Below are 25,109 nucleotides of genomic sequence, written 5' to 3'. Positions count from 1 at the left end.
CTTCCAGCTTCAGCTGCAGGATCTGGGACCAGCATCCTGCAGCCCTGAGTGCGGGAGGGGGATTTCTGCAGGGAAAATTCTGCTCAGTGGAAAAAAGGGAAAATAAAACCCACGAAGACGGAAAAATGTGGGACACCTGATGGTCTTTTTTTATTAACAGGGTGACACCAGTCTCCAGGGCTCTGAGGTCCTACACCTGACCCCCCGGGGCAGGGAGGGGGGGCTGTGGAGGGTCTCACCCCCCACAGAAGAGCCCTTGGGGTCACAGTCCTTGTCCCTGCCCGGCTGGAGGCAGTGGGTGCCTGGGCTGGGAGCTCTGTGGGCACCGGGCTGCTTGTGGTGCCAACCAAGAGCTCGTGTGGAACAGCCTGGAGTGTGAGCTGAGGGGAATCCCTGCTTCCCGACATCCACCAGCACAGCGAGCTGTATTTATTTGGAGAGAGGAGTAAATTTCTTTTCCCCTCCAGGAACGATTGGTCCTGGAGAGAAACCGCATTCCCAGCACTGTCTTGCCGTCCTTCCATGACCCTCTCCCACCTCTCCCTGGCACGGGGTCCCGCACACTTCATTGCCGGCTTTTGATCCCTTTCGATTTGGCTCTGCAGTGAGCCGTGGCCTCGGAGAAGCCGAGCCCCGGGGGGACCAGAGGGCTGGGGGCAGGCAAGAGGCAGCGGGGACGTGGGAGGGGGGGAGCGGGAAGGAAAATATTGAACTTAGTGTGAAAAGCAGTGAAGCAAACAGGGAACTTAAGGGGGAAGAGTGTTAAACGCGGAGCGGAGGCCAGGAGGGGATGGAGCAGTGTGACCACGGGGTGAGTTCGTGCAGGGGCTTCCTGCGAGGCGCGGGGTCCCGGGGTCCCACAGGCAGAGAGAGCCCCCCGTGCGCAGGAGATCTGGCGGGGCCACGCGCGTGTCACCACCCTGGACGCGGCACCCTGTGCTTGCCACAGCCGGGATGTGCTCGCTGACCCGCGCGGGGCTCCAGCCGTCCCCGCCGCTGCCCGGGGCTCCAGCTCAGGCCCGGAGCGGGGGCAGCCGGAGCCCTCCAGGGGAGGTGTGGGTCCGTCGCTCCCGGACGGGGGTTCCATCCCCAGCCCGCGGGGGTCCCGCTCCGCTCCGTGCGGGTCCCCCCCGCTCCCGCACGGCCCGGGGGGGCCGAGCCGCTGCCCTCGGCGGGGCCGGGGCGGGCCGGGGCGGGCCGGGGGAGGCGCCAGGGCCGGCGGCGGAGCGCGGCGAGCGGCGGAGGCGGTGCCGCCGGAGCCGCCCCGGGGAGCGGGGCGGCGGCGGGCGCGGAGCCGGAGCCCGTTCCCGCGGCCCGGGGCCGGGGCCATGCGGGCGGCGGCGCTGGTGCTGCTGGCGGCGGCGCTGAGCGGCCCCGGGGCCGGGGCGCGGAGCTGCCCCGCGCTCAGCCTGGGCTGCAAGTGCTCGGCCGAGCGGGCCAAGGCGGGCGGCGGCCCCGGCGCGCCCCGGAGGAGGGTGGTCTGCAGCGGCGGGGGGCTCCCCGCGCCGCCCGAGCCGCGACTGCTGCCCGACGGCACCGTCACGCTGTGAGTACCGCGAGCGGGACCGCCCCGGGCATCCCCCCCTGCCCCCGCGGCATCTCCCCCGGGCATCGCCCCCGCATCCCCACGGGCATCTCCCTCTGACCCCGCACTGCCCCGCACTGCCCCGGCCGGGCGCTGCTGCCCCGGGGCGCCCCGAGAGGGACGGGAGCCCACGCGTGGGTCGCGCTGAGCCCGCTCCGTGCTCCGCTCCGTGCGGGGGGACCCCCCATCGCCCCGGTTCGGGGAGGTGCTGGCGGGACACGGGAGCCGGGGGGTGAAGCCCCGCGGGGTCGGGGAGCGCAATGAAGTTCCTTTTTTCTCTCGATAAGCGCCTCTGCACCAGCGAAAGCGTCGCTCGATGCTGCATAACGTGGTTTAAATCGCGTTAAAAGGAGTGTCGCGGCTCTGGACCCCGCTGTCCCCACGGCGCGGCGGCAGCGCGGGGCTGGTGTGGACGTGAGCTGGAAATCCAGGAAACGGGCTCCTTCTCCCGCTTCCCTCCGCGGCGTTTCTGAGTGCTGGGGAGGATGTTTTTGTTTGAAAGTGACTGTTCTCGCTGGAAATATTTACTGAGAAGCGACAAGGAGCGGTTAATGGGTTTGGAGTTTGTGCAAAGGGTCTAAAGCTGCTGCTTGGTCCCTAAAGGCTCCTCTTCCTCACGCCCCCCTTGCCGGGGGTTGGGGTTCAGCCGGCGCTGGCAGCCGTGCGCTGCTCGCTGCAGGGTTTATTTATAACTCCGGAGGAGATGTTTGAATTAAAATCTGGATGGGAGGCTGGGCTGGCAGCCCTGCAGCTGAGGGGAACGTCGCCTTCACCCAGGGTGTCATCCCGTCAGGGTGGGCAGCCCACACCAGTGTGCCCGTGGTCGTGGCTCCCACTTTCCGCTCCGAGGGTGGGTTTGGTTGGACGCTGCGGAGGGTTGGGGGCTGCCGAGCTCCTGGTGCCGTCCATCCCCACAGGCTGGAACCCGCTGGGTCGCGTTGCTGTTGCTCTGGTTCCCTGGGTGCCAATCATTGCACGGGGTCCTCGCTTCGGGGTGATGGTGGCAGCGAAGGGACCCCGCTGGCACCATCATCCCCGTGTGGAATGTGGCTGTGGAACACACCGGTGCTGCAGGGTGGGGCCACGAGCAGGGGCTGAGTGTGACAGTCCCATCAAAGGCATGAAGTCGTAGTGGGGTAACAGCACTGATGGGTGTCCCCGGCACCCCTTGGTGGGGGACACTGGGTGGCTGTGGGCAGGTGACAGCTGGGCTCTCCATCACATCCTGAGCTTTGTTCTTCGTGGCTTTGCTCCTACAGCCCTTCCTTGTGCCTCAGCCCCTTGCAAACACCCGTGGGGATGTTTAGTCCCTTGTCAGTTTGTATTTGGGAAAGGCAACCCGTCCCATGGTTGCTCCAGTGCCCTTTCCAACTGTTCCCAGCAGGGCAGAGGGTTTGTGCTGCCTGTGCTGGGCTGGCTCCCTCAGAGGGGCTGGGATGACGGTGCAGAAGCATTTAGGGCATTACACGATCCCACTAAAACGTGACATGAAACCTACAGGCGTAGGCAGAAACCTACAAATATGCGGTGACCCTGGCTCTGCTCTCGCGCAGTAAACATGATTTATTCTAAACCCTTTCCAGATGGAACAATCAAAACCAGAGGCTCCGACTTTGGGAGCGTCTCCTGGAGCCACTGGGGTGCGGGCAGGGAGCGGAGGGGCCCGGGCACGTGGCAAGGGCTGCACGTGCCTTGGGGACACCCTGCTGGGGACAGCCAAATCTCGACTCCTGCGGGTGAGCCGGGGCTGGGCAGGGCTCCTACATGTGCCCTGGGGTGCTGGGTCCCAGCTGTGCCCTGGGGGGCTCAGGCCCTCTCCGTCCCCCGGGGTGCTCAACATCGGAAGCGTGGGGCGTGTTTGGGGCAGTAATGCTTCAAAGCAGAGCCGTGTTCCAGTCCTCATCCAGTCCAGCCTGGAGGCAGGAGTGCCTGAGTGCAGGGAGGAGGCTCTTCCCAGCAGCCACCAGCGCGGGAGGGATCTGGCCCGGTCACAGCTCCGTCTGTCTGGGCAGTGGCCGGGGACAGGCGGACGGCCAGAGGAGGTCGGGTGGCTGGAGGAGGTCTGTCGCCCTGTGGGTCCCTCCTTCGGCTTTTTCCCACACTCTCGCTTTACTTCTTTATTTATCTTTAATTATTAGGCCTGTGCTGAGGAATCTTGTTCTGCCTCCTCGGCAGCTGCTGCGCATTTACCCCCCCTGTGCCTGAGAAACGCTCGCTGGCATCGCAGCAGGGACAGGGGACAAAGGATGAGGGGACAAAGTGCACCCTGGGGACCTGCAGACACCACTGGGCTCAGCCTCAGTCCCAGTGCCCCAGACACATGTTGGTGTCCGATTGGGAACATCTTCCAAGCAGAGCTGTGTCTCCTTCCTCTTCCTTTGGCTCCTCGCAGGGATCACCAGGAGCCAGCATGGGGACACATGTGGGGTCTGGTGAGCGGGGTGATGCTCACGAACCCCCCTGCAGCCCCAGCAGACGTTACACACACAGTGTGTGCTCTCTGACACCCGCCCTGGTTTATACCCAGAGTTTCATTCCTGCCCCCAGCTCCCTGCAGGGAGGAAGGAGGAGCACCAGCCTCGGTGTCACCCTGTTCTGACGTGGCCCTGTGGAGCTCACCCGGCTGTTTTGGCAGGGCTGGCACTGATGCAGCCTGGGGCAATCCCCCAGCCCCACATCCTGCTCCTGTTGGGGCCGGGGGATTTGGGACCTCTTGGGGCCGCCCCTCCAGCATGGCTGTGAGGTGCCAGGGCACTGCAGACGTGGATTAACAAGGCTTTAATCCCCCCCAGCTGACCCCTGTGCTAATCGGCCGGTGGAAAAAGCGCCATATCCCCAACGAGAGCTGGAGAGCCGTGGCCAGCCCCGCTGTCACACGGGCGGGAGCCCAAACCTCTTCCAGATGTGGAATCCCAGCACAGGCCTCATTTATGTGCACAGCTTGATTGCACTGAAATTACAGATTGTCTGCAGGGAATAGAGGGCTTTGACTTATGACCAATTTCCAGTTCTACTTGAACTCCCCGCTCCAAGGCCGCTCTATCCTGGGCCCTGCAGATGGTTGCTTTCTGAAACCTTCCTCAGCTTTTTATTTGTTGTTTATTGGGCTGCAGCTCCATCAGGTTTGGGTTTTCCAGGGTCTAAGGGTCGTGGTGCTGCCCTGTGCGTCGGAGCATCCCAGCCCACGCCGGCTCTGGAGGCTTCACCCTCTCTCCGGGGCTTATTTTTCCTGTGCTAACAAAAGCTGAGGCTTGGAACAATAATTTTCACCATCCAAAATAGCCCGGCGTGACGTGAGGCTGGAGGCAACGCCCGGGCATGGGCGGGGCGGGGAACAGCCCCTGAGCACCCAAACAAGGTGGGGACAGGGGTCCCAGCCAGGGCTGGGGGGTCTCCAGTCCCACTGGGCTGGGAGCTGTGGGGTCCCTTCTGGGATCCTACAAGGTCTCCCCTGGGATGCAAGGTCCCCCCCTGGAGCTGTGGGGCCCCTCTTGGGATGTTGTGGGGCCCCCTTGGGAACTGTGGGGTCCCTCTGGGATGCTGTGGGGTCCACCCTGGGACATGGGTTCCCCCCTGGGATGCTGCAGGGTCCCTCTGGGTTGCTGCCTGTCCTCCCCACGGATGCTGCCTCCCCCAAAGCCCTCCCTGCTGCCAGAGCCCTCGGCACCTCTCACCAGCCCCGGGGCCCCTCTTTTCTCTTCCCCAAATCCCTCTGCAGAGCAGCGAGCCGTGCTCGGGGCGCAGCCTGCGCCGTATCTGCTCCCGGCATATGCTTTGAATTAATGCACTTGGAGAGCAGAGCCGGGCCGGGTCCCCGCCCCCAACGCGGCCCCCCCAGGAACCTCCGCGCCGCTGCCTTCCCTGCCCGGGCTGGGGAGCCACCGTCTCCCCGCGTCCTTTTTTGGTTGGGTCCAGAGGAAGTTTATTGTTTCAGCAGCCCAGTTTCTGGAGCTGTTATTTATCCAAGTGGATTCCAGCACGCTTGAAAAAACAATCTTGTTTTTTTCGCTTTTGGCTCCTCTTTTTGAGATGAAAAAAAAGAGAAGAAGAAGAAGGGGTCTGTATCTCCCTGCCGGCAGCCTCGTGGGCTCCAAGCCCCCACAGCCCCGGCACGAGGGGGGGATTGGAGGGTGGATGCTGCACCCCTTCCAGAGCCGGATCCCCCAGGATGGGAGGATGCTCCTCGGGGCTCTCCCCGCCGTCCCCACCACGCATCCCCCATCGTTTCCGTTTGACTCCACGCTCCGGTCCTTAATCCCTGCATTGTCCGGAGGGACTTTTCCAGCCGCCGCTCAATTAGCCAATTATTGTCCCCGTGGCGGGGCTGTCCCTGACGGGAGCCCCCCACCCGCCCACGCTCCCCGGGCCGGAGGGTCTCAGGGCACTGGGCAGGATGAAGGCGCCGTTTCGGGTGGGAGAGGCGTGGGGGTGGTCGGGCACTGAGGCCTGGGGGGGTCCCCAGCCCTTCCCACCCAGCACATCGCTCTGAGCCCGGGCTGGGCGTCCCTCTTGCTGAGCTGAGGGGTCCCATCCCCTCTGCCCCTCAGGTGATCCCTCCTCCCCGGGGCAGCTCTTGTGGTTTGAAATCCAGCTGGGGGTCTGGTCTCCTCCCTGCGTGCCAAGGGCTGGGTCCCTGTGTGGGGTCCCCAGTGAGGCTCGGGGGCTGCTGGCCCGTGACCCCTGTGTGCTGGGTCAGGGTGGCCCGGCAGACACACTGATCCCATAGTATTTTGGGGTTTCTCAGGTAATCTCCTGTCAGGGGACGGTGGTGAGGGCCTGCACAGGGCTCAGCTGCCTGCGGACACGCGAGAGCAGAAAGTCCCGTGGAGCCTGATGAGAACTTCCTGGGAAAAAAAAAAACAACCAAAAAAAAAACCCAGAACACACACCAAAAAAAAATAAAAATGAACCGAAAACAATTGGGAACATAATATCCATGAAACTAGAGAAAACAAAACAAACCCGTGTTGGAGGATGTGGGCTGTGACAGGGGAGCGTGAACCGGCTGGCTTCTGTGGGACAGGGAAGAGAAGAGCCAGGATCCCTACCCGGGAAGGGTTTTACCAGGAAAGAAAAGTTTTGGGCAAACTGTTGCTGTCGATGCAGCTTTTTGTGTCAACCCCTCGTTTTGGGCAAGGATCTCTTCTCTTTTGGAGCTCAGGGTGTCTGTCCCACACCATGCCAGTTCTGGAGGGACTCCAGGGGTGGCTTTGCCAAGGTGGCCCCCGGGGGCGGCTGATCCCGTTGGATCACGGGAGCATTGCCTTTTAAGGCGGGAGATGTGGAATGGCAGAGGCGCGGATGGTCCCAGGGGTCCAAGAACAGAGAGAGCCCCGGGGCTCGGCCTGGGGCTGCATTCCCAGCGGGGCTGCATTCCCAGTGGGGCTGCATTCCCAGCAGGGTGCAGCTCCCTGGTGCTCCGGCCCTCCCGGCTCTGCCCACCACACTGGGGCATGGCCATGGCTGTGTCCCCCTGCACAGCCAGTGCTTCGGGTTGTGAAATCTCCTGCTGCTGGAATGAAAACCTCCTGGAGCCACTGGAGCCTTGAGCAACAGCCCCCGCCGACACCGTGACGGGGAATTGGGGCACCCTGAGGGGCTGCTGTGGCCCAGAGCTGGGGCTTTACTGGGAGTGGTGGTGCTCTGGAAACATCCCTGCTGCCCCCTGCTCTGGGAAGGGTCCTGGGCTGAGCCGGCACCGCTCTCGCTGCTGGGGCGAAGCCGAGCCCCGGCAAAGAGGGGTCCCGGCAGGGAGGAGAGGGTCAGACACGGCCCCGGCCCCGGCAGCTCCGGCCGCCGGTGTGTGGAAGCAATTTGCGGCCGTCGGGGCTGCCGGACGCTTCCGCTCCCCGCCGGCCGGGGCGAGGGTCCCGCGGACGCGCCGGTGCCCGGTGGCGGCTCCTCATTAGCACAGGATGCGGGGGCCGCGCCGCGGGACCCCGGCCCTTCCCTCCCAGCCAGCCCGGGGGGGTGGCATCCCCCTCCCGAGCCGGGTCTGGTCCTGCCCGTGAGCCGAGCGTGGCCGCGCGTCCGGGCGGGACGGGCTGGCAGCACACAGCCCCCATTCAGCCCGGCCGCCGGGCCCGCCGTGTGTAAACAGCCCCGGCCCGGCCCTCAATGAGCCTTTTTTTCCCCGCGCCTCCCCCCCGGCCGAGGCTCCCCGGTGCCCTCCCGGCCCCGGCCGCCGCCTGCCCCGGCTCTGCCGCCGGGTCACATTTGCCGGCGCTGGCGTCGCCGGTGCCCACGCGGCCGCCCGGGAGGCACCGCCGGTCCCGAGAGCCGCGTCTGGCTCTGCTAATTGCAGCTTTAATGAGGTCCTGGCTTAATCGTCGGGTGCCGGTGCCCTCCGTCCGCTCCCGTCTCCCCACAAGGGCCCCTTCGGCCAGCAAAGCTGTTTATTTTGGAATAGAATCTCCGGGTTGGGAGGCTCCCGGGGTGGCCGCAGTGCTGTGACCAGCAGGAGCTGGGGGGTCCCCTCCTGGCTGCAGGTCCTCGGGGTGTCCTGGGTGCTGGGGTGGGGGGTCATCGCCCACCCGTGCAGCTCCCAGGTGATGCCCCAAGAGCTGTCACGGGGACCACGTGGTGTTCCATGGCATGAGGACCATGCAGAGCATCCCATGGTCCCACCTGGCTGTTCAAGCCTGTCCCTGAGAGTTCACCTCATTCCAGTGGCACAGCTGGGGCTGTGGCTTCTCACAGGGGGGTCTGGCTGTTCCCACTCCCCTCCAGCCCCCAGGTCACCAGGGCATGGCTGGGGGTCCACGGCAGGTCAGGTAACGAGGCTGCCTCTCTCTCTCCCTTTGCTCTTCCCACAGGCTGCTGAGCAACAACAAGATCACAGTGCTGGAGAACGGCTCTTTCTTCGGGCTGCGGGCTCTGGAGAAGCTGTGAGTGCCTGATGGGCAGGAGGGTGGGGGGCAGTGGGGTGCAGGCAGGGCTTCCATGGGATGAGAATGGAGTGGGTGCCGGCATCACCACCCACATCCCACTCCTGGTGTCATTCCTGGGAGCTGCAGCGGGACTGGCACCCCAGGGCACAGAATTTGCTGCTGGCACCCACGGGCATCCCAGGGACCCCGGGAGCTGTGGTGGGGCAGGAGGCACCGGGGGGGCCGCGCTCCGTGAGGGCCGGTATGAAAAGCGACATTGTCCCCCCGAACAAAGTCAACTTTCTTATCTCTCCATGAAAGGCATCTCTATGGAGGGAGCTGCGAGGAGGGGAGATTTATGGCCCCCATATGGGTTTGATCTGTAGGTATGCAGGCGCGGGGACCGGCACTGAGGGCGTTTTGTTCCCCGCCAAGGTCTCGCGCATTCCGGCGCCCCGCGGGCTCCCGTGGAAATCCCCACGGGACTGCTTTTGGGGTGAGCGGGAAGCAGTCACCTTGGGGGCACCATCCCACAAGGCCAAGTCCTCCCCAGCGTGGGTCCAGGCCTGGGGTCAGTTCCTGCCCCTGGCACTGAGCTCTCATTAATGCTGAGGAGCAGTGAGGCCACTCCTGGGGAGGACTCTGGCTCTGCAGCCCCCGGGGTGTCCAGGATCCCCACAAAGGTCTCTGTGCCCTGGGAGAGCAGCCGCCCCAGGTCACCTGCTGCTCACCATGGGGTCAGAGGGGTCCAGGGAGGGTGGGCAGCACTCCCCCACCCTGGGCCGGCCGCATCTCCCTGTGCAGTGCCTGATTGCCCTCGACAGGAGCCGTAATTGTTTTCATCAGGTCAGTTTGGGGCCACGGCACAGACGTGCCCCGTGGAGAGTCCAGCTGGTGTGGTGGGGACACACTGGGGGCTCCAGGACTCCTTGCTTCTCATCTTGGGGCTCGCAGGGCCCCTGCTCACCCCGGCTGCCCATCGTGGGCGCTTCAGACTGCCAGCATGATGGGGAGAACTGATTCCCGGGGTCTCAGCGGTGCCCCCATGGACCACTGCCCCTCCGGGCTTGGCATCTCCGGTGATTTGTAGCGGCGTAATGAGATTAATGAGTCTGAGCGGGCCGGTATGTGGCAGCGGCCTCATTAGCACAGCCCCGCTTGGGAATGGCCCAGGGGGGCTGCGAGGGGGCTTGACGGGTGACAGAAGGGACAGGGATAGACTCTGTCCCTTCATCTGCCCCTGTCTGAGCTGGGCTGAGGCGGGTGCCCAGGTCTCCCTGGGTGTGTGCAGGTGGGTGTTTGCAGGGCGGGTGTTTGCAGTGTGCCTGTTGTTGGTGCAGTGGGTGGTGGTGGTACAGGTGAGTGGAGCTGTTCCTTCAGCACCAGCGCTCACCTGTGCACACCTGCCTGCACACCTGCCTGCACTGCTGGCCATGGGAGCTGCCGGGACCTGCGTTTGCTGCTCGGGAAGGCAGAGGATGGCAGGCGTGTGCGGAGCCGTTGCATCAGCCGAGTGGGGCCGGGATGACGCCGACTGCGTTTCCTCTCCCTGCAGGGCCCCTCATGTCTCTCTGGCTGGACTCCCACCCCCCTGCACTCTGGCTCTGCTGGAAGGGGTTGCACCACTCCTCATCCCAGGCACTGGCTCCTGGCCCTGCAACAGGGCTGTGGTTGATGGGGTGTCCCCAGGGCTTCAGGCAGAGCAGCGGGAGACCCAGCACTGAGCTCCCTGGAGACTGCTATAAATAAACACAGATCCATATGGATCCCATTTCCTCTCCCAGCCAGTGCCGGTGCTCGGCAGGAGTTGCCTCGGGTCCCAGGGGCTGGATGGAGAGGCTGATGCCACCGGTGCTGCCAGCCCTGCTGGCAGCCTGACCAGCCTCTGATTAGATACGTGCCTGCAATCAGGCTAATCAGCCAAATGAGCTTCCCAAGGGCCACAGAGCCCGTCCAGGGCTGTGCTCTTATCCCAGATGCAGGAGATAACCCACCAGGACACGGCTGTTCTGGAAGCAATGTGAGGCCAATGCCAGCAGCCAATGCCAATGTGCAGGGGCATGTGATGCTTCTTGGTGCACTCGGAGTGTGCCGAGTGGCTGGCATCCCCCTGGGAGCAGCAAGGAGCCTCATGCCTTCCCTGCACCCTTCGGAGAGATAACGAGAGGGAAATGGGATGGAAAACTGTTAATGAGGCCCTTGTAGGGTGTTTGCAGTGCCTAGGGGGGCTGAGGAAGAAGATGAGGGCTGGGAGTGGATCAGGTGCCCTTGGCCCCCCTGCGTTGTGTCTCCTGGGGACAGGGCTCCCCGTGTCACACCCCGAGGTCTGTGTCTGTCTCCCCACAGGGACCTGAAGAACAACCTGATCAGCACAGTCCAGCCGGGCGCCTTCCTCGGCCTCCCCGAGCTGAAGCGGCTGTAAGTGCCAGCACAACCCCCGAGAGCATGTGGGGCTGGCCCTGGGGACAGCGGGGACAGTGGGGTGTCCCCAGCCCTGACAGTCCCTCCGCTCACCTTGCAGGGATCTCTCCAACAACCGCATCGGCTGCTTGAGCGCCAGCGTCTTCCAGGGGCTCCCCAACCTCCTCCGGCTGTAAGTAGCTCCCTGGGGACATCCTGGCCAGCCCTCCCCCCTGGATCCTGAGAGAGGGGCACTGTGAGGGCACAGCAAGGGGGCAGGGAGGTGTCCCCTCTCCCAGCAGGTCCCCACTCCCCTCCATGCCACCTTTCTCTCCTGTCCCGCAGGAACATGTCCGGGAACATCTTCTCCAGCCTCCCGCCCGGTGTCTTCGACGAGCTCCCCTCCCTGAAAGTCGTGTGAGTTTGTGCCCCGGGATTTTGGCACCGGGGGGACGAGGGGGATCCCTGCCGAGGGTCTCAGGGCCGGCGTGTGACCCCCGTGAACGCCATCCCTCGCAGGGACTTCGCCACCGAGTACCTGACGTGCGACTGCAACCTGCGCTGGGTGCTGCCCTGGGCCCGCGACCGCTCGGCGCAGATCTCGGAGCGGACGGCGTGCGCGTTCCCCCGGCAGCTGCGGGGCGTGGCCCTGCGCGGGGCGCGGGACGGGCAGCTCCGCTGCGGTGAGCCCGGGGCCGGGGCGGGGGCGGCGGCGGCGGCGGCGGCGCGGGCTCACCTGTGTCCCCCGCAGCGGGCGCCCCGGAGCTGCACACCCACCACCTCATCCCGTCGCTGCGCCAGGTGGTTTTCCAGGGCGACCGGCTGCCCTTCCAGTGCACGGCCACGTACCTGGACAACAGCACCCAGATCCGGTGGTTCCACAACCGCGAGCCCGTGGAGGAGGACGAGCGGACGGGCGTCATCGTGGAGGAGAGTCTCATCCATGACTGCACCTTCATCACCAGGTCAGGGGTGGGGACTGGGATGGGGATGGGAACGAGATGGGGACAGGGATGAGATGAGATGGGGATGGCAATACAGACCACATGGAAATGGGGATGGGGACAGACACTCGTGGCCTCAGGACTCACAGGTTTGCAGGTACCGAGTGCCACGGGAGGGCTGCCAAGTGTGGGCACCTCCTGTGCTTCATGGCGTGTGTCCCCGAGCCCCCAGGCCTGGGGAACCAATGCTGCAGGCTCGCCATGGGGCAGCCCCACCGTGCCAGCCCGTCCCCTCTGCCCACAGCGAGCTCATCCTCTCCAACATCCACGTCTCCGCCAACGGCGAGTGGGAATGCGCTGTCTCCACCTCCCAGGGCAACGTCAGCAAGAAGGTGGAGATCGTGGTGCTGGAGACCTCGGCGTCCTACTGCCCTGCCGAGCGGGTCACCAACAACCGCGGGGACTTCAGGTGGGGACACACGTGGTCTGTGCCACGTGGAGCACGGGCGGGCGGGGGGCTCGCCTCGCCTCCCCTCGCCCCGCCACAGGTGACCGGGCGTCTGGTAGCGATTAGCGGCCGTGGGGAGCGCGCGCGCTTTTGAAGGGCTTCCCGTGCCGGCGGCGCAGCCTGGCTCCAGCAGCAGAGGTGTTGGAATTTCTCTGGCACGAGACGAAAGGCTCCGGGCGCCCGCCGTAACCCCGGTGGGGCCCTTACGGAATATAAATTACTGGCACAGTCAATGTGGCTTAAATTAGCGGTGCCCCCCGCCCCTGCTGCCTCCCCCCTGCACTGCCAGGGCCGAGCGGGATAAGGGATTGGAGGGGGTGGGGGATTTTTGGGGAGCATCACCCTCAGCTTTCCCCGGAGCCCAGGAGAGGTGGGGGCTTGGTGGAGGGTGTCGGGGGCTGCGGTGCTCGCGAGCGGCGCTGGGCAGGGGGTGCACGGGGGGGATGCTGGTGGCGGGTCACCCACACACGGGTCACCATGTGTGGGTGCCCGCAGGTGGCCCCGCACCCTGGCGGGTATCACGGCCTACCAGCCCTGCCTGCAGCACCCGTTTGCCGCGGGGCCGGCGGGCGCGGGCGCGGCGGGCGAGAAGCAGGCGTGGCGGCGCTGCGACCGCGCCGGGCGCTGGGAGGACGGCGACTACTCCCACTGCCTCTACACCAACGACATCACCCGCGTGCTCTACACCTTCGTGCTGGTGAGCAGGGGGGCCGGGGGGCTTGGCTGGGGCTCGGGGGGACAGGCACAGCAGGTGACTTTGCCTCCACTGTGCTGTGCCGCAGATGCCCATCAACGCCTCCAATGCCCTGACCCTGGCACACCAGCTCCGCGTCTACACGGCCGAGGCAGCCAACTTTTCTGACATGGTTGATGTCCTCTATGTGGCCCAGATGATAGAGAAGTTTATTGGCTACGTGGACCAGATCAAGCAGGTAACGAGTGGTGCAGCTGTCCCCTGCTTGCCCCAGTGCTGCCCCGTGGTTTTGGGGTGGAAAAGCATGAACTGGGGTGTTTCCCCGGGGGACGGTGGCAGATCTTTGCAGAGCCACTCACTGTCCCTGCAGCTGACGGACGTGATCGTGGAGATGGCCAGCAACATCATGCTGGTGGACGACCACATCCTGTGGATGTCGCAGAAGGAGGAAAAGGCCTGCACCAGCATCGTCCGCTCCCTGGAGAGGATCGCAGCCCACACGCTGGGCAGCAACTCCCAGCACATGGCAGTGGTGAGGGGGGGCTGGAGAGGGAGGAGGAAAAATTGGAAGGTTGGTGTCAGGTCTCTGCCTGTGCCAGGGGTCTCTCTGGCTGTGCCAGGGGTCTCTCTGGCTGTGCCAGGACTGATGACCCCCCCCATGGCACTGTGCCCGGCAGAACTCCCGCAACATCGCCTTCGAGGCCTACGTGGTGAAGCCCGAGAGCTACGTGGGGCTGAGCTGTGTGGCGTTCCAGCGGCGGGACGGGGCTGCACCGGGACGTCCCCCCCTGGCCGAGCGGGGGGCCGAGCCCGTGCCCGACCAGCAGCTCAGGCTGCGCTGCACCACGGGGCGCCCCAACGTCTCCCTGACCAGCTTCCACATCAAGGTACGGTTATGCCGGGGGCCGGGGGGGGCCAGGGGTTGGCCCCTGCTCACCGGCGACCCTGCGCCCGCAGAACAGCATCGCCCTGGCCTCCATCCAGCTGCCCCCCAGCCTGTTTGCCAGCCCGGTCTCAGTCACTCCAGGGACTGACTGCAAGCTCCAGCTGCTGGTCTTCCGCAACGGGAAACTCTTCTGCAGCACCGGGAACTCCTCCCGGCTGGCCGATGACGGCAAACGCCGCAGCGTGGCCACCCCGGTCATCTACGCAGGGACCTGTAAGGGCGGCGTGGGGAGAGCTTGGACTGCCCTGGGGGTGCTTTTCTTGGGGGATGGAGCTCCATGGGCTTCTTGGGGTGTTGGCGGGGTGTTCCTGCAGCGCAGAGCCATCCCTGGGGTTCTCGTGGAGAGGTGGGATGTGGGGGGGGCATCCCCCATGTCCAGCCCTTTTGGGGGTGCAGGTGGAGGGGTGTCACTTGTCCTGCTGACCGGGTTTCTCTGTTGCTGCAGACGGCTGTGGAGTGGGAAACCTGTCGGAGCCGGTGGCCGTGTCCCTGCGACACCCCGGGGAGGGCGCGGACCCCGTGGCCGCGTACTGGAACTTCGAGGTGCTGGGGGGCATGGGGGGCTGGAGCGCCGAGGGGTGCCAGCTGGCTGCCCGTGAGCCCAACGTCACCTCCCTGCACTGCCGGCACCTCAGCAACGTGGCCGTGCTCATGGTGGGTGTGGGAGAGCGGTGGGGCCGGGAGCCTTGCCGGGGTGGGGGGATGTGGAGCCTGAGGGCTGCAGTGGGGGATGTGGGGGGGGACAGGGGGCAGGGATGGTGACGTGGGGTGTGACGGGCTGTGCTGTGCCGTGCAGGAGCTGAGCGGGTTCCCCAGCGAGGCGCGAGGCGCCGTGGAGGTGCTGCACCCGGCCATGTACACCTGCACAGCCGTGCTGCTGCTCTGCCTCTTCACCACCATCATCACCTACATCGTCCACCACGGGTGAGGGAGCGCCTTGGTGCCCGTGGAGGTGGCTGGGGGGCTGTGCAGGGGTGGGTGTCTCCGTGGCAGCTGGAGGGGCTCCCCAATGGCCAGAAGGAAAGTGCATGGGGATAGTCGTCCAGGGAATGAGGCCCTTTAGGACATGGGCTCTCAGGACACGACTCTCCAGGAACGTGCTGCCTGGCAAGTGGCACTGCCCCAGGAGCCCTGGGTCCTGTGTGCACACGTGTGCCTACACAGCTTCTCCACCAGCCACGCTCCATGGCCAGGGACTGGCTGTTGGCCTGGGCCTCTGGATGCAGGGTCTGTGCCAGCAGGAGCTGTGGCTCTCTCAGGGCCAGGGAGGAGCTCACGGGTACCGGCTGTGCCTCTCGCTCTTCCAGCACCATCCTCATCCCGCGGAAGGGCTGGCACATGCTGCTCAACCTCTGCTTCCACATCGCCATGACAGCCGCCGTCTTCGCAGGAGGCATCACCCTCACCGGGTACCGGATCGTGTGCCAGGCGGTGGGTACCGGGCCGAGGGACGGGCAGAGCCCAGCGCTGTGGGCTTCTGCAGGGCGGTGACCAGGGGGAACACAGCCATGTCAGCAGCACCCCCTCCCCAACCACGGCCTCTCCCACAGGTCGGCATCATCTTGCACTATTCCTCCCTCTCCACCCTGCTCTGGATGGCGGTGAAAGCCCGAGTGCTCTACAAGGAGGTGACCTGGAAGGCGCCGCGGCAGCCGGACGGGGACACGTCCCAGGCAGCCCCCAGACCCATGCTGAGGTGCAGACCCCCCTTCCCCTCGCCCCGGCCTGGGGGGAGCTGCGGGAGCACCTCCTACCCCACGCCCAGGGGCTGGGGCAGGACTTGCTCTGTTGGGCAAGCCCACCCCTGAGGGGCTGCAGGGCTGCAGTGACACCGTCCCTCCCCGTGCAGGTTCTACCTGATCGCCGGCGGGATCCCCCTCATCATCTGCGGGATCACGGCAGCCGTCAACATCCACAACTACCACGACAACAACCCCTAGTAAGTGTTCCCGCTTGACATTCCTTCCTCCCCACATGGGTGGCCTCCCTCCGCTGGGGCAGGGAACTGGGAATCTAGGCAAGATGGGGAAAAGCCAGTGAGGTTTTTCCCAAGAGTTATCCATGTATTGGGGAAAAATCAGCCAGGCAAGCAGCACAGCTCTGCAGAGCCCGTGCCATCAGGGCAGGGCTGCTGAGCACCTCCATGCCACGACCCCTCAGAGCCCCTCTCGTCCCACACAGCTGCTGGCTGGTGTGGCGGCCCAGCCTGGGAGCTTTCTACGTCCCCGTGGCTTTCATCCTGCTCGTCACCTGGATTTACTTCCTCTGCACCGGGCTCAGCCTCCAGTGCCGACCCTTACGCCGGAAAGACATCCCGGAGCCACTGGAGCCACCGCCACGGCTGGGGGGCACCGGTGACCTCCTGACAGACTCTGGGTCCATCTCGGTGACACTGAACTCGGGGCCGCCCTGCCCTGAGGGGGACGGTGTCTACTCCCTGCGGGTGCAGTTCTGGGCACTGGTGACCACCCACGCCTTGTACGTGGCGCTGTGGACGTTCGGCGCCATGGCCGTGTCCCAGCGCTGGTACCTGAACATTGTCTTCAGCTGCCTCTACGGCGTCACCGCCGTGGCACTGGGGCTCTTCATCTTCGTCCATCACTGCCTGCGCCGCCGGGACGTGCTCAGCTCCTGGTTCTCCTGCTGCCCGTCGTACCGGAACGCGCTGCCCATGCAGGCCTACGTCCACCCCGGGCTGGGGCCGGAGGACGGCTCGCAGGTCTTCATCGGCTGCGACCCAGAGGCAGCTCGTTCCGGGGCCTCCTCCTCCTCTTCGCCCAGCAGTGCCGGCTCGGCCGGGGGCCGCTGCAAGCTCACCAACCTGCAGGTCGCCCAGAGCCAGGCGGACGCCCGCCCGGCCACCTGCCTGGAGCCGGATGCGGCTGACGGGAAGCCCACGAGGCACACCAGCAACCTCCACGGCCGCAGGAGCCACCGGGGCAGAACTAAGCCGGGACGGGACGGGAAGCACCACCGCTTGAAAATGCTGCGGGGCCCCTCGGAGCACCCGTCCAGCGAGAGCGGGAGCCTCCACAACAGCCACTCCGAGAGCTACCCCAGTGGCAGGACCAGCCCGGCCAGCGGCGGCCGCGCGGGCCCGCGGGGGCCCCAGGACGGGGAGGCGGCCGCCAGCCCCTCGGAGGGCAGCGACGGCGGGCGGCGGGCGCCCGACTTCGCCGAGGGTCGCCGGAGGAGCGCCAGCCGGGACAGCCTGCGGCCGGGCGGCGCCGCCGAGAGGGAGGCGAAGCGCCGCTCCTACCCCCTGAACGTGGGCAGCCACAACGGCGGCCTCAAGGGCAGCAAGTACGACATCAACCTGGCCAGCGCCGACGGCGTGGCCGGCATGAAGACCGGCCTCTGGAAGAGCGAGACCACCGTGTGAAGGCGGGGAAGGACCGACGGCCACGGTGATCTCCTCCGGGAGCTGCGGCCGGAGCTGCTCTGTGGGAATCACCACGTGCACTAGCAGGGATGGGCGGCACAGCCGGGGGGCTCCGGTGGCCCCGGGTGACCCCACCTGTCCCCCCCCACCCCGAGGAGGCTCCGAGCTTCCCGCGGTGGTGCCGGGTGGGGGCTCCAGGCAGTCCTTGCAGGAATTGCGACTGTGCTTTAATCACTCCGGCGTGTCGCTTGAGACTGATCCTAAATGCTATTTTATATTATACAGAGGAAATGTCTATTTTTCAAAGCTATATTATTGAATGTATATATATGTATAGACAGAGCCGTAAGTGGCGCGAGGGCCTCGCTCCCCACCTGGTTCCCTGGGAGGGGATGGGCACTGGGCCAGGGCCCGCTCGTGCCACGACTGCAATATTCCCGCTGAGGGACCACCCCAAGTGCCCTTCACGTCCAGATACCGCAGCCCCAGCCTGAGCAGGCGGCTGCTGGAGAGCAACTGCTCCCTCTGGAGTGGTTTTATCCGGCGTTCAGCCCCGGCGGTTGCGCGGTGCCAAAGCCATACTGCAAAGCCAAGCACAAGGTAAGAGGAGCCTCAGCTCCAAGGTGAGGATCACCTCGATTGTCTGCACTGCTTTAATGCCAGACACTAAAGTCACGGCCAGGAAGGGCTCCCAGGCCCTCGGAGGCACAAGCCATGCAATGGGGTGGGCTGGTGGAGCTGGGACTGACCCTTTGCGCCAAAGCACCAAAGAACCAAGATGTGTGACAAACCCAGAGCAGGTCCATGTCCTTAATCCAGAAAATACCCACCTTTGCTCTTAGGAAGGCAGAGAAACCTTCCTGGGGAGCAGGGACCATTCCTGGGAATGCAGGATAACAATGCCAAGGAATTAGGGACCTTCCTCAGACAGTTCCCACGATGTGGTCAAAGGGCTGGAACCTGGATAAGCACTTACTGTTTCCATTGAAAAACAAGTCCCCCCCTTTTTCCCAGCAGGCAGGTAAAACAGCAGGGAGGGCTGCAGCAATGCAGGATGGGAGTCTGGTGCCACCTCTGCCCTTTCCAGCCTCCCCTGCCTCAGCTTCCCCTGCGTGCAAATGAGTTTAATTACACAGCTACCTCCGAGGGGTCGTGGGACCAGCGGGGGCCACGAGCCAGGGGAGGAAAAAGCACTTAGTGGGGCTTGGTCTCACCTCAGAACCCCTCAACCCGCAGGGCTGGGGCACCCCTGGGCTTAACCTGCCGCTTCCCCACCTACCTTGGCTTCTCTGCCTGGCTTAGATGCTTAAATATTTCATTGTCCCTGGTATTTAACACAATTTAAACCCTTGCTGTGGCTCCTGCAGCCCCCCCAGCCTGGCTGGTGCCCCGTGGTTCTATCGCTTTGCTGCACTGTGACAGTATTAGAGAAAAAGCTTTGTATTCTTAATTACACTTTGTTTTGTCTGTTTACAAGCGAACGACATATCAACAGAGCTTCCTGCAATATCCGGGGAGGGGGGGGAGGGAAGGGAAATATGCCAAAGAAATGTCTTTAAAGGGGTCTTTTTGCATTTTTATATGAATAGAATGTTTCTAGCAGATATGTTTTGTTTAATATATTAAAGACTTGCCAATCTGCCAAGACTCACTGTTATTTCTCTCAGACTTCATGTTCAGTACAGCCCAGCCCTGGGGGTTTTTTTGACCCTCACAAACTCATTCTGCTGAAGGATTAGAAGTGGAAGGTGAGGCTGCCCTGGAAAACCTGGCACCTGCACTTCCATTTATTTCTATCAGAAATGTTAACACGACCCAAAGCAGTCACTCTACAAAAAGCCCCATTTTGGTCCAGAACACAAAGGCCCCACAACCCCATTTCCCAGGCAACTGTCCTGCAGCACAACCGCTCTGTCCCTGGCAGGTTTCACACTTTTGGTCCCAAAACTGTCTCTGGACCATCCTCTAAGCCACAACTGCCTTCAGGACCAGGCCTTGGCCTTCCTGAAGGCCCGGATCTCCTCGGGGCTCCGCAGGTACTGCTCGATCTCGCTGTCGGAGATGGGCTCGTCGCCGGTGACGGCCGGGTCGGGAGCGCTCGGAGCTGCCGAACGCAGCCTCTTCCTGGGATGGATGAGGCAGGGTGGGAGCAGAGGCCTCAGGCATTTCCCTGCCAAGGGACAGCCCTTCTCCTGTGCCACCAGAGGAGAGCTGGGAGAGCCCTGGCCCAGCGAGTCCTGGCCTGTGGAGTCCTGGCCTGGGGCGCCCTTTTCCAGGGAGTCCTGGCCTGGGGCGCCCTTTTCCAGGGAATCCTGGCCTGGGGAGCCCTTATCCAGGGAGTCCTGGCCTGGGGAGCCCTTATCCAGGGAGTCCTGGCCTGAGGAGCCCTTATCCAGGGAGTGCTGGCCTGGGGAGCCCTTTTCCAGGGAGTCCTGGCCTGGAGTGTCCTTATCCAGGGAGTGCTGGCTTGGGGTGCCCTCACCTGGTGATCCCTGGCCTGTGGAGCCCTGGCCTGAGGCCGCACCACGCTGCTGCTCCTCCCCACCCTCCTGGCAGAAGGCGTTTTTCAGCAGGAACACCCGGTGTTGCAGCAGGTCCCCCACGTGCTTCACCACCGTCTTCTTGTCCAGGCGGAAGCCGCGCAGCCAGGCGAGCTGGGAGGCCATTCCCAGCAGGATCTCCAGCAGCTCCTTCAGCCTCAGGTGGGCGGGGGGAGGCAGATCCACCCCTGCCACCCTGCAGAACCTTGCCAGGGGGCAGGAGAGGCGGGCGCGGGGCTGCAGCGACTGCCACGCCAGGAACGCCGCGGCCGTGACCACGGGCACGGGGTGCCGGCCCGTCACCAGCCACGTCTCGCTGGCCAGCTCCACAATACCCATGGTCCGGGCCACCAGCTTCTCCTTGTCCTCCAGGAACGGGGCAGGGACGTCGGCCGAGGGCTGCAACAGCCGGAAGCTGCGGGAGCAGGGAAGCCTCAGTCACCTGGGAGATGTGGCTGCAGGGAGGCCCTCTGGGACAAACACACCCTGCCCCTGCCAGGGGCTGCTGCTCGTGGGCACCAGGAGGGATTTCTTCATGGGAAGAGTTGTTAAAACATTGGAATGGCCTGCCCAGGGAGGTGGTGGAGTCCCCATCCCTGGAGGTGTCCAAGGAAGGACTGGACGTGGCAGTCAGTGCTCTGGGCTGGGGGACAAGGTGGGGATGGGGCACAGGGTGGGCTCTATGACTCTGGAGATCTTTTCCAACCTCAATGATTCCATGATTCTGGAACTCATGGTACCCCCCTGAGCACCTCCCTGCCCTCTCCAAACTGAGGAGATGAGAAAATCTCAGCCCAGGCGTGACAAGGGAGGCACAAAAGCCACACCCCTGTCACACAGCTCACCCCATCTGTGCCCCCTGGAAGGGGCCCCATTACCTGCTCAGGTGTGTCTTCACCAGGTCTGCCAGGCTCAGGGCGGGCACAGAGAGCCCCAGCTCCTTCTGCAGGCTCAGGAAGACGCCAGCAAACAGCTCCTGCTTGGCGTAGAGGAGGGAGCAGATGGTGCCCATGGTCAGAGGCCAGTTGTGCTGGCGGCACGTCACGAACACACAGCAGCCCCCCAGCAGCTCCTTCTTCTCCAGGCTGACCAGGTGGAAGGCAGGGAGCTGGAGGGCCCTCTGGAAGTAGGACACGGCTGTCTCCTCGAACACCGCTGGGAGCTGCAGGACTTTGCACAGGTCTTGGACCCGCCGGATCCCTGTGGGGAGACGCTGCCCTCAGAGGTGGGATCAGGCAGCTTCTCCTCAGGATTCCGGCGCAGGCAGAGCTCACCCAGCCCGGGCACAGGTGCCAGAGCAGCCGGGTTCCTGCACCTCCCCATCCCTCAGTGCTGGCTGGGTGCAGCACCAGCTGCCTCATCCAGGCTTTGCCACCAGCTCCAAAGGGTCTCACCATTTTTTTTAAGCATTATAAACAAACCAAAAAAAAAAATGGAGCAGCAGCCAGGGAGGGTCGGGGTGGGGGAGAAACGCTCTTACCTCGCTGCAGGCAGCGGCTCAGCTGCTCCTTCTGCCCAGTGCTCTGGGAATAGGCCACCTCTGGAAAAGAGGGTTAGGTCAGACAGCCCTGCAGTGATCCCAGGGGGACAGTGTCGTTGGGATTTGGGGCAACCAGGGGCTAGATTCCAACGATCAGAAGGGACAGAGCAGCTCAGGTGAGAGAGGGGTGGGATCGCCCCAGGGCCCACTGCACTTAAAGCTCTTCTAAGACATTTAAACGAGATTTCGCCAGCCTTTTTCATTAATAATAAGGAATCAACACCGTAAATCCCTTATAAGAGATTTAAACGCCCAGGAGCGGCTCATCAGCGGCTCCCAGCCCAAAACCCGGCAGGGAAATGCTGTGGGCGATGGAGGGAGGAGGGAGAGCGGCCGGTGCAACCCGGCACGGCCCCGCGGACACCGGGAGACCGCCGGGAGGGACGGGGGTGGAGGGAGACACCGAGACACAGCCCGGGGAGCGGGTCAGCGGGGCCCCAGCGCGCTCCGCACCCCGCAGATGCTCCTCGTCGCTGTAGGTGGTGGTGAGCAGCCCCTCGGCCAGGACGCAGCCGCAGGCGGCGCAGACCAGCTGCTGCTGCGCGTACAGCGCGTCCTCCACCAGCGCGGCCGAGCCGCACTCGGGGCAGCGGCCCCGCGCCGCCATGGCCGCCATGGGGGACCGCGGGGAGGGGGAGCGCCGCCAACAGCCAATGGCGGCGCGGCCCGGCCGCAACCCACCAATAGCGGCGCCGCCCGCGGTCCGTCCCCCCCCCGCCCGCCCGGCCGAGCCGCCGCGTTCCGGCGCCGCGCGTTCCGCCGCCCGCGGGGCAGGAGGAGGCGGCGGCGGCTCCGGGATGCTCGGACGGACCATCCGCGCCTTCCCCGCGGGACGCTCGGGGCGATAACAGCGCTCAGGGCTGCGGGTTGAGGCTCTAAGCGGCCGCCCGGGCAGCGGGAGGCTGATTTCCTCATTTCCCGCTCCTTCCAGCCCCGCCGCAATCCGGGGCCGTTGTTGCCGCCGGGGAGCGGGGACATCTCACCTCTCACGCGGTCATTTGGTTTTGCTCCGCAGGAACTCTCGGCCCTGCAGGTGCGGGCGAGCCCGTCCATCAGGTTTCCCCACCCTGTTTGCCAGGAGCTTCTTCCTGCATGGAACAAAACCTGCCCCGAAATACCTGGAGGATGAGCAGAGCCGGTCACAAGGGGAGGATGAGGCCCTTCTGAATCTGCTCTTTTCATAATGTGTTTATAATGAATGCTTAAAGACAACAGCTGGGAACAGGTACCCGGAACGGTGGGTTTAAGGTGTTTTTTATTTTTAGTGTTCCATGAAAACCAAAAAGGTGTTTAAAAACAAAACAGTACCTGGGCTAAAAAGCAGAGAGTACAAACGGGGGGGGGGAATACATTCAGATCCTTCAATAATAATAAAACAATATATTTGATTCTTAAGGCCCTTAAAGGAAATAAAATGCCAGTCCCCGCACACCAAAGGAAGGTTTTAAGAAGTGTTGTCAATAAAAACAAGGTCCAAGGCACAAACGGCTCTCCTTTGTGACCCAGATCAGAAAAGCTGAGGAATAAAAGTCTAAAATCCAAATCTGTCAGTGAGGTACAGGATCCTCTTTTCCAGAGATCCACCGAGGCACAAGGAGGAAACAAATCAATCCTTCATCTTCCTCCCTCGAGAAGGCACAAGAAGCAGCAGCAGTTTCAGCAAGGCCAACCAGCACCACTCAGGATTAAACCACCCCCGCCTGCATTTGGGACCCTTCATTCACAGTAGAGGGTACAAGAGAACAGAGAGAACCCCCTTCGCTGCAGACACTGCTCAAATAACAGTAAAATGAGGAAAAAGAAGTACCTGAAGTCTTGGAAGACTCTTGAACTTAAGGCTTGTTTCAGGTCGAGCTCCCCCTAAGGGGCAGCTCTGCCAGAGAAGCTCCAGACTTTGGTAGTAGGTCAGTTTAGAGGAATAAAAAAGTCATTAACAGCATTTTTTGATTTTCCTAATAAATGTTTACATCTCCAGGCAAATATATTAAACTGCTCTTTGCTACAAAAATACAGTATTTGAGATCTCCAGTGGTTTCCAGTGGTTTCTGACAATTGTAGGCAGACTGCTCACAGGGTGAGAGTCCAGCCAGCTGGTCCAGTTCCTCAGTAAAGTGCTTTGCTGTAGAAAAAGTGAGTTAGAAACTCACCCCTGAGCCAGGGGTGAGAGCCAATAACCCAACAACTTCCAAAGGTGGGAGTGTTTACTTCCACAGAATTAAGGTTGGAAAGCTTTAAGCTTTGGTCCTCATGAAGCTTTGGTCCTCTGCTCCCCACTCTGTATTCCAACTTCCTTCTAAGCCCTTTAGGGACTCTCCCAGCCCTGGTAAATCCCAGAGGTCCAAAGAGGTATCTGATCTTTCTTTTCTTTTTTTGATCTTTGACAAGAGCTCGCTTAAAAAAAAAAAAAAAAAGTCACATTTAGTTTTCAGAGGAGGAGGAGAAAGAGGTTGTGGTGGCTGCTCAGCAGCACTGAGCTGCTCCTGCTGTGGGGTGGGGAGGAGAACAGCACTGTCTCCACTGATTGTCCAGCAAAACCACCACCCCTCAGCTCCACAGGATTCCTCCCCCTCTGAGCAGCAAGGTACCTTTGGTCCAAATCCATTGCTGCCATTCCTATGATAGATCTGTACCGTGAACATCAACGTCTCCTACACCAAAAAACCTGCAAAACTTCCCTTGGAGAACTCTTTGGAACAACATCCACTTGAACTGAGATTTGCTTCTTCCTTTCTAATCTTTTAACTAAGGTTCAACTTTCAGGGCATTAATTCCTTTTAAATTACAGCCCAGGTCTGAAGCTGGGACATCTTTGGACTTCTCCAGTGTAGTTAATTATTATTTTAAAAACAATCAAATCTTCAAGCTCTACTGTACAAGGCTCCATATTGCACTACAACTTCAGATATGGAAAGAAGAGTAACTGATCTATCAGAGCTGCTACAAAACAAAACCATTAAAAAAGCCAATCTTCCTAAAGGATCATCAGTGCCTTGCTGGGAAGCAAAACACATCAAAAACCCTCCTCCCTTCCATCACTACCAGCCTTTGGATTAATGCCTGATCTTCCCAGATAATGGGAAGAAAACAAGTAATAAATATGATAAGGTGACTCCATTACAAGAGCTGATGGAACTACTAATCAACCTGAGAGTTGCTCAAGGCAGAAACAGGAAAAAGGTCATTTTCCAGGGGCGGCACAACCGGCACCACCAGCTCCACACCGGCTCCTCACACTCCTCCGGTGGGAACTCGGCCCTTCTTCTCCAGCATGCCCAGACCCTTCACATCTTCCCAGCTTTTTTGTTCCCAGACATGGAAACACGGAGGATGTTGGGGGTTTCTTCCATGACCCTGACGAGCAGGTTGTCGATGTAGTCCTCGAGCTCCCGCACCTGGACGTCCTTCCTGGTGATCATATCCTTCTGCTTCAGCACCAGCTGGATCAGCTCATCGTGTGTCAGCTGGGCATAGGCGTAGGCAGGGTCTGAGGGCTCATATTTCTTGGGGAGAGAAGGAAGGCAGGGTCAGTCCAGACACACGGGCATTCCAAACCAGCAACAGAACACGCCCGGCACCGGCCTGGGGAATTCAAAGCACCAGCAAAGGAGTCTACAGATGGCACTGGCAGAGCCACAGCTGCTCTGTGCTCCACACCTTCCAAAAAGCATCAAGCCCCTGCGTAATGTCAGTTCTGTAACTCA

At 62.7% G+C, this 25,109-nt stretch overlaps 3 protein-coding genes across 3 annotated transcripts in view; 1 reads left to right on the top strand and 2 right to left on the bottom strand.

The window, feature by feature from the left end:
- Positions 1–1,328: 1,328 nt before the first annotated feature.
- Positions 1,329–18,970, top strand: ADGRA2 (adhesion G protein-coupled receptor A2). Its single transcript, XM_017831933.1, has 19 exons — positions 1,329–1,546; positions 8,401–8,472; positions 10,801–10,872; positions 10,976–11,047; positions 11,200–11,271; positions 11,374–11,537; positions 11,606–11,819; positions 12,103–12,267; positions 12,802–13,003; positions 13,089–13,238; positions 13,371–13,532; positions 13,678–13,887; positions 13,958–14,159; positions 14,392–14,600; positions 14,743–14,870; positions 15,254–15,377; positions 15,497–15,642; positions 15,796–15,885; positions 16,128–18,970. The coding sequence occupies exons 1-19, from the start codon at positions 1,329–1,331 to the stop codon at positions 17,326–17,328; spliced, it is 3,873 nt and encodes a 1,290-aa protein (XP_017687422.1). The 3' UTR covers positions 17,329–18,970.
- Positions 18,971–19,100: 130 nt separating this feature from the next.
- On the bottom strand, positions 19,101–22,015 carry BRF2 (BRF2, RNA polymerase III transcription initiation factor 50 kDa subunit). The gene is made up of 4 exons (XM_017831932.1): positions 21,862–22,015; positions 21,349–21,408; positions 20,747–21,068; positions 19,101–20,283 (listed from the first exon to the last, which is right to left on the bottom strand). The coding sequence occupies exons 1-4, from the start codon at positions 22,013–22,015 to the stop codon at positions 19,311–19,313; spliced, it is 1,509 nt and encodes a 502-aa protein (XP_017687421.1). The 3' UTR covers positions 19,101–19,310.
- A 630-nt stretch (positions 22,016–22,645) lies between these two features.
- RAB11FIP1 (RAB11 family interacting protein 1) overlaps positions 22,646–25,109 on the bottom strand; it is a 12,537-nt gene continuing 10,073 nt past the window's right edge. Inside the window, exons 5-6 of the mRNA XM_017831809.1 lie at positions 25,022–25,062; positions 22,646–24,908 (exon numbers count right to left, since the gene is read on the bottom strand). Coding sequence (XP_017687298.1) covers positions 24,690–24,908; positions 25,022–25,062 — 260 coding nt within the window. The 3' untranslated portion in view covers positions 22,646–24,689. The remainder of the gene's footprint in view (positions 24,909–25,021; positions 25,063–25,109) is intronic.

Source organism: Lepidothrix coronata, unplaced genomic scaffold (genome assembly GCF_001604755.1).
Source record: "Lepidothrix coronata isolate B3197 unplaced genomic scaffold, Lepidothrix_coronata-1.0 Scaffold197, whole genome shotgun sequence".
NCBI classification, from domain to species: Eukaryota; Metazoa; Chordata; class Aves; order Passeriformes; family Pipridae; genus Lepidothrix; species Lepidothrix coronata.
Note: the sequence above shows the minus strand (reverse complement) of the source record. Positions and strands in the feature narration are given on the sequence as shown.